Source organism: Stegastes partitus, unplaced genomic scaffold (assembly GCF_000690725.1).
Source record: "Stegastes partitus isolate 25-593 unplaced genomic scaffold, Stegastes_partitus-1.0.2 Scaffold369, whole genome shotgun sequence".
NCBI classification, from domain to species: domain Eukaryota; kingdom Metazoa; phylum Chordata; class Actinopteri; family Pomacentridae; genus Stegastes; species Stegastes partitus.
Genome location: NW_007578100.1, coordinates 416,988 through 423,639, shown reverse-complemented (window position 1 = coordinate 423,639; position 6,652 = coordinate 416,988). Strand labels below are relative to the sequence as shown.

The window sequence follows — 6,652 nt, the reverse complement described above, 5'->3', positions numbered from 1 at the left end:
TAGAGGTGAAGAGGGAGCTGAGCCTGACGGCAAAAGGTGTCTATTTACCAGTTGATCTGCATTCCAGCCCTGACCTGTTGTCACGAGCTCTGGGAAGTGACCGAAAGAATGAGATCTTAGATACAAGCTGTCAAAAAAAACAGGGTGGCTGAGTTTAGCCTTAGAGATAGGTGTGGATCTCTGACATTCAAGCTCCATCCGGTCGAAAGGACTCAGTTGAGGTGGTTCCAGCATCAGATTAAGATGCCTCCTGGGCGCCTTCCTTTGAAGGTTTTCTAAACAGGTCAAACTGGAAGCAGGGGTAAACCCAGAACTCACTGGAGGGATTACTCAGCTAATCTGGCCTGGCAACACCTTGGGTTTCCCCAGGAGGAACTGGAAAACATTGTTGGGAAGAGGAATTTCTGGAATGACCTGCTTAGCCTGCTGCCACAGCAACCCAACCCCAGATAAATAGAAGAAAGCTGGATGGACTGCTTTTTACCTGTCTTCTGTAAACGAAAGAGAAAGAAGCCTCTAGTCTCCACTTTGTAACTGACGCCCAGCAACTTAGACAGGAGTGTGACCAAAAGTGTTGAAGAAGGTGTTCTACTGTGAGATTTGAATAAAGCCAGAACAAGGCTGCGTTTTTCTTTTCATACAAAGTTAACCTGCTGCTGGTTGTAGCTTCGTATTTAACAATAAAGACGAGGGTGGTATTGATTTCCTTTGTCAGTAAGTGAATAAACGCAGCTTCTAAAATGTCACGTTATTCCCTTGTGGTTGAAAAGAAATCCTATGATTGAAAAATAATCAGATAATTCATGAATAATGAAGGGATTTCAGGTAAAGCCCAGCTGCAGGCTAAGCAATTAAGGATTACTCACAGAAGAAAACTGGACATACTGGAGGTGAGGACACTGAATTCTGTGTTTTGCATTTTACTTGTGAGAACTTTTTCAATAAATTAAGTGTAAATGATCACACGTCATTGCTCACAGAAAAGGTCAGCGGAAGATTACATTATATAGATTGCCAAGGTTGGTGGGGGAAAGGGGAAAGTGAGCACACCGTCTTCTGTCCGTCCACAAATACAGCAACATCGCCCTTGAGCGGGTCACTGAACCTGTAACTGTTCTATTGGAGGCTTTCGGTAACCAGTAGCAGCTGCTGAGGGCAGCACGGGGGGGAATGTGTGTCACTGTGCAAAAGGTAAGCAGGGTTTTATTGAGAAGAGTAAACTGAGCAAACCCTGCAGACGATCAAGTGTTTGTAACTGTTGCTGTGAATCAGACAAAGCAAAGAAAAGAGAGAGAAGAAATTGAAATATCTCAGTGTTTTTTGGAAAATAATTCCAGCTACATAGTGAAAGTAAAACCTGTGTGATTCCAGCTTATGCAGATTTCTTTCAGTTTGGAGCAGCAACTAAAAGATTTCTCATTTGAATGTCACAGAAAAAGTCTCGAATTTGTGTGCTTTTAATTTGGATGCTTAAACAGAGCTCATCTCTCTCTGTCAAGTACGCCTCACCAGGAACTCAAGCATATTATGTAATTTCACACCAAACAAACCTGAACAAGAGCGAGTGTTTCACTTTACCCGGAGCTATTATTTGAAATGGAATTGATTAAAAGCAAAACAAACCGCAAATCGTATATCATCTGCTCACAATACCAGAAACTCTTATTCCAGCAACAGATGGTAGAAAGCGTCCTACCATCGAGTGGCCCACGATGAAGACAGGCAGGTCGGGGTGGCGGGATTTCATCAGATCGATGTGCTGCAGGGAGTCTCTGATGTAAACCTGGAAGTCTTTGATGTTCATCCTGTCTCCTTCACTCTGACCGTGACCGACTGTGGCAGGAAAGAGAAGAAGAGGAAGAGAGCGTTAGTGAAGTACCGCAGCCGTGATTTTAAGACCTTTTAATGAACGAAGAAATAACCGAAGTAACATCATAGCTTCTACCCTAAAGTTTCTTTTTCAGGGTTAAAATGAGAATTACATCGTCGTAAAGTGCATCCAGATCAGGCAATTACTTCTGAACTGTTTGTGGACACTGGTCATATGTGAGGTTAAAACATAAAAAACAACAAGTAGGCGAAAGAAACACAATGCATAGACAGATATTAAGCTGTTTTACATCTACACTCTATGAAATAAATCTGACAAATAACAGAAAAAGTACTGGCAGCTTAATACCACAAGTAAAAATGTTCGATTAATTAACAGTGTTCACAGTAAAAACATTTTTTTAAAAAAGCCAGGTTTTCTGTATTTTAATGGTGATTTCACTGTGGCAAAACTAGAAATTTTCTATGTTTTAATGGCGTGTTTATAGTGAAAACAGAACATTTCTGCTTCTTAATGGTTTATCTATAGTAAATTTAATTACATTTTCTACAACTTAATGGTGCGCCAACGATAAAGAAGTTCAATCTTATCCTGATTCTTTTACAAAATGTGCTTTTGTTATTGCTCATTGGTAATCTAGGGTGAAAAAAAAGACATTTTCTGTTATTTTATGGCATAGACACGGTGTATGAGTACATGTACCACAAAGTATAAAAACTACAAATGTTAAGTAAATCAGTAAAACGACAGGAAATGTACTGACAGAGCTCATTACCCAGACTTCGTCCTGTTTATTTATGGTTCACTTACTGTAAATAATAAAGTAATTGATCATTTTTGACTGTTTTAGACCTACAGCAATAAAACTGAATTGAACTGTTGTTAGTTAACGACGCACCGTACCATGACAGTAAGTCTCATACAAGGAAATTTCAAACAGATATTCTGTGATAAAAAAAAAAAACATTTCTATCAACTCATATATCTTTCACATTTCTGCAATAATACGGAACTAAAATAAAAGGGATCTGAAAAAGTATGTTTGTTAATTCAGGACATTTACAAATAAACAGAAACCAAGACTTAAAAACACATATATGAGCTGAGAGTAATGCAATTTTAAAAAGCGTAAATAAACGGAAACATACGAGTGAATCACAGTCCATAAAGACGTTCTGTTAATATAGACATACAGCAGAGTGTAGATCTTATGCCTTTACAGGACTTGCTGAAACCATATTTGAAAAAAAAATACGCCAAAGACAGAACCCTGGATGGATTGAAATGTATTTTTAGGTTGTAACTCCTTCCAGTATTTTGCTATACTGCACAGATCACGGTTACGTCTTTTGTCTTTATCTCCAAAACACACTCTGCTTTCAAGGCATCCTCCTCCAGTGGTGATTTCCAACCATGTCACAAATTGATCCATCCTCCCGGGAGAGTAGTGAGAATAAGAAAGGGTTGAGCGGCAGTGAGGAGATGGATGAGTATGAGGAAGAAGAAGAATGGAAACAGGTCAAGGAAGATAAACAAGTGGAAAGTAACCAGAGAAGAAGAAACGAGAGAAGGAAGAGAAAAGAGTGGAAAAGGTAGAAATCCAAGCAACGAGGAAGAAGTGTGACTGACAGACAGCAAGGAGGGAAACACTGTGAATATGTATGTACATATTTCTTGTGTGCGTTCACCTCGGGCTTTTCTGCAACAGTGACTGAGAGGTGAGGCGGGTTGCCATGACAACCACCCGAACCAATAACACCATCTCCTAAACATTCACAACATGTGCAGCTCACACCTTCGCGCTCTCGCTCTCTGTAAATTTCAGCCGTATTTATACGTCCTGCGTGCGTGAGAGCCTCGTCGCTCTCCAGGTTTTTTTTTTCCTGCTCATCAATACTTACAGAAAATCAATATCCAATCGCTGTGAGCGCCGCGAACGTCAGATCAATGCACATTAGAGCCCTCTCCCGCCCCCGTCACCACTACAACCACAGATCGATGGCTTCACACGCCGCTGAATCCACATCTTTCATTATTGCACTCGATTAAACACACACACACACATTCATACATGAGCACTCTTTGCCATTCAGACACACATGTAAGTGCTGCCTGCTTGGAAAATCGACATCCAGCAAAAACTAGCCCTGATTAAAGTGATTTGTGTGTCTTGGTAATAACTAATAAAATCAGCAGGAAATGTCTCCATTTAGAAGCTTAATCAGTGATGTAACCTTGAAAACCTTGTTGCATAACGCTGCAGCCCCAGCTAAGAGTGTAATAGACCCACCAGAGGATACCGTGTCGGTGTCACGTTCTGCCTTGCCTTAGCGTGATGAAACAGGTTCTCTCCAGGCAAAGAAGAGCTGTTTCTTTATTGTCAGTGGCTGTGGGTCATGTGAGGAGTGTCAACACTAAACTGTTTTCCCACCATTTAAATGAAAGTGGGCTAATTAGTGTTCTGCAAAAACTAACCCCGAATCGTAACCATGTGCTGACTTGCTCGCAAGCTAAATTTAAGAAAAATGAAAAGCTAAATTATACCAGTTTTAAAAGACCCAGCCTACCGCCTGAGCCACAGGCACAGAGATGCTCATCTAGTCAGTGATGATAAATTATGGAATGTTCATACATGCTTCTCATGCCTACTGATGAGACCAAAGATCAGTCACATGGTATTCTCTAGTGAACTGGCAGATCTACTACATGATAATGGGCTGAATGCTAATAAGAACAATTCAAGTGCTGGTAAAACCCGTGGGCACTTGGAAAAATGTTGCATGGGTTGATTCCAGGCTTTTTTAACATTTGTAATATCCATCCATCATCTATACACCGCTTAATCATGGAGGGCTGGAGTCTATCCCAGCTGACTCAGGGTGAAGGCAGGGGACACCCTGGACAGGTCACCAGTCTATCACAGGGCTACACTTAGAGACAGACAACCAAGCACACTCAAATTCACACCTACGGACGATTTAGAATCACCAATTAACCTCAACATGTTTTTGGACCTTGTGGGAGGAAGCTGGAGAACCCAGAGAGAACCCACGCTGCATGGGGAGAACGTGCAAACTCCACGCAGAAAGATCCTGGACGTCCTCACCAGGATGTGAACCCTTGACCTGCTAGCTACGAGGCAACGGTGCTAACCACCGCTCCACCCTGCAGCCCCATTTGTAATGTAAGTAATCAGATTAATTCAACTTCCTTTTTTCTTTTTTAGGATTCATGACATTCTAACTGTGTCATATTGTTTAAAAAAAAAAAAAAAAAAGACATTTCTGAGTTTGCTATGCTTCTAGTCATGGCTGTTCTGTTTCCATAGAAGTGCAGAACTTTATATTGCAGTTAAAAATGAGTCCACAATGAGGAAAAGTGCGACAGGAGTCAAAGAACACCCATACTGTCATTGAACCAATCACAATTATCTTGCGTGATGCTAAGCCCAGGATGTAGTGACGGTGTCCCTGCAAAACAGTGAAGGATGGAATTTGTTTGGTGCAACATTTGCAAGCAGGAAGTCGAGCGCTGTCATTTAAAATGGCCAAGTCATTGAAAAATTATCCAAATCCTTCGCAAAACTTGCTATTTTCAGGATGTAAATTGCTGCTCTTAGATTATTGTGGATTTTGGAAATGGTGAGACGCCGACAGATGAAGGGTAAATCATGGTTTTATGCAGAAGTCTACATCTGGTGAGTCGGCTAAAGTGAATGTAAATGCACTTTAGATGATAAAGTTTCATGATGAGTTAATCAATGCACGTTATATTTTCTGGCATTTACCTTAGTTTATATATATATATCAGTAGTGCAGTAGAGAGAGAAGGGATATGTAGGGAAGAAGGCATAACATGTAAGAATAATGCTCATTTATTTATTGATAAATCTTTTGACATTATTTCTTCACAGTGAAAAAAGCCCATTGTCTTCTTTAGAAGCTTAAATAACATCTGCAAATTGTCGTTATTTGCAAACCCAAAGATGTTCAATATAAAATGATATAAAACATGTATTTTAGCTTTATAAATGACCTGTAAGAATCCATTATTGAATGCTATACCATCACCTCGTTGTTCCAGCTTGATGTGGCTGCGCAAGTGACGACTACTCAATGTAAACTCAAAACACTTTCCCAGATAACAACCTCTATTTAAATCCAGTCAGACTCGCAGGAAAGCACTTCTTTTATGGGCTGATGAGTTTAGAGTGCTTGCAAGCACTTGTCTAATTAAATATCAGAATTCAATTATTTTCCAGTACTGTAATGAGAAGTCAAATGTGACTCGAGCAGCATCAGGCTTTTTTTACTGCCAACTGCTGTTTTCTGTGGCTCCCGCTAACAGCCCATGATTAATATTTCTCCACTGGCTGCTGATTAAATAACGCCCGCACTCGCACACATAACATTAACATGAAACACAACTTTATCTTTGGTACGTTTTCCGCTTCTTCGGTTTATTTCTAATTTTGTTTCCGTCTGACAAATCAAAGCTGCATTAATGCCTTTCTGACGGAGTAATACTGTGTACGCGTTTCAGTGCTCAACGGAATAGGAAATACTAAATGGTCTGCACGTACACACACCACATTTTATTACCTTAGCGGTTCAAAAGCACTGAACACTGTGTTCCTGATTCGCCCATTCATACACCTACACTGATGTCGGGATGCCACTGGGACTAACTTCTGCTTCAGCGTCTCGCATAAAGACATTTCAGCATGTGGACAGTGGACCCAAGAGGACTGAACGTCCAGCAGCTGCCTCAGCACTGGTTGTTTGTCAGCTTTAAATTTTTGATCTTGCTGTTAAAGTTTGG

The 6,652-nt window shown here is 40.5% G+C and overlaps 1 protein-coding gene across 2 annotated transcripts in view; it reads right to left on the bottom strand.

The window, feature by feature from the left end:
- mgll (monoglyceride lipase) overlaps window positions 1–6,652 on the bottom strand; it is a 55,460-nt gene that overhangs the window by 23,671 nt on the left and 25,137 nt on the right. For both annotated transcript variants that reach the window (XM_008284721.1, XM_008284720.1), the window contains one exon: window positions 1,697–1,833. In XM_008284721.1, coding sequence (XP_008282943.1) covers window positions 1,697–1,833 — 137 coding nt within the window. The remainder of the gene's footprint in view (window positions 1–1,696; window positions 1,834–6,652) is intronic.